Here is a 959-nt window from a genome sequence, read left to right as displayed (position 1 = left end):
AGTAGGGGCCGGCATAGTCGCAGGGGTCCCGCTCGCCCACCCCGAAGCCCCGGGATTGGGAGGGCAGGGGGGACATGCTGCTGTCCCCGCTGTAGTAGTCCAAGCCCAGGTCCGTGCTCTCCTGGAAGAGGGGATTGACCGCCTGCGACTTGGTGGGGAACTTGGCCTTGCCCGTCCCCCTCTCCTTCTTGGAGGCACAAGCCCCCCGGGACCCCCGGGGCTGCCGGGGTCCTGTGCTCCTCTTGGAGGGGTACACGGAGGAGGAGGAGGAAGAGGAGGAGAAGTTCAGGTGGGAGGTGTCAAACATGTCCACCTTCTTCCGTCGGCCCCGACCGGGCTTGGAGTTGCTCTGGAAGAGGACGCTCTGGTTCCAGTTGTAGCCCGGGGCGGAGGACGCCTCGTTCCAGTCCATCATCAGCTTCTCCAGGCTGGAGAGGCTGGACTGGCCCTCGCTGGAGGAGGCCTCGCTGTTGGCGCGCCGGTAGCCGGCCGGCTGGTTGAATTGGGTGCTGTCGGAGGAGGACTCGGAGAAGGTCTCCGAGACCGTCTGCTGCTTGGCTTTCTGCGGGGTGTAGTTGGAGATGTCCAGGATGACGTTGGGCTCGTTGAGGTGGCACTCGAAGCCCGGGTTGTAGAGCTGGCTGAAGGCCTCCGAGCTCCAGTCCAACCCACCGTAGCCTTGCCGGAAAGCCCACGGCGCAGCACTGGGGAACTGCCGGCAATTTTCGGGCGAGGGCTGGAAGGAGGCCGAACCCTTGGGCACCATATAGCCGCCGGGTGAGACGGTGCTGGCCCGGCTGTCACAGCGCAATGGGGTGTGCGCCGCGCTGGAGAACTGCCCCCCTTGCTCGGCGCTGTTGAAGAAGGCGGCTTTGCCCAGCGGCAGGCTGGGACCTGCCGTCTGTGGCGCGTAACCGGCACTGTGGGCGCTGCTGGGGGAGGACGGGAGGCTGCTGCCG

At 66.4% G+C, this 959-nt stretch overlaps 1 protein-coding gene across 1 annotated transcript in view; it reads right to left on the bottom strand.

Annotated features, from left to right (window-relative positions):
• The window catches only part of AHDC1 (AT-hook DNA binding motif containing 1), an 11,522-nt gene that overhangs the window by 1,133 nt on the left and 9,430 nt on the right, over nucleotides 1–959 (bottom strand). Inside the window, 1 exon segment of the mRNA XM_009276263.2 lies at nucleotides 1–953. Coding sequence (XP_009274538.2) covers nucleotides 1–953 — 953 coding nt within the window.

Source organism: Aptenodytes forsteri, unplaced genomic scaffold, assembly GCF_000699145.1.
Source record: "Aptenodytes forsteri isolate BGI_AS27 unplaced genomic scaffold, ASM69914v1 Scaffold321, whole genome shotgun sequence".
Lineage (NCBI taxonomy): Eukaryota > Metazoa > Chordata > Aves > Sphenisciformes > Spheniscidae > Aptenodytes > Aptenodytes forsteri.
The sequence above is the reverse complement of the archived record's forward strand: the minus strand, read 5'-3'. Positions and strand labels throughout refer to the sequence as shown.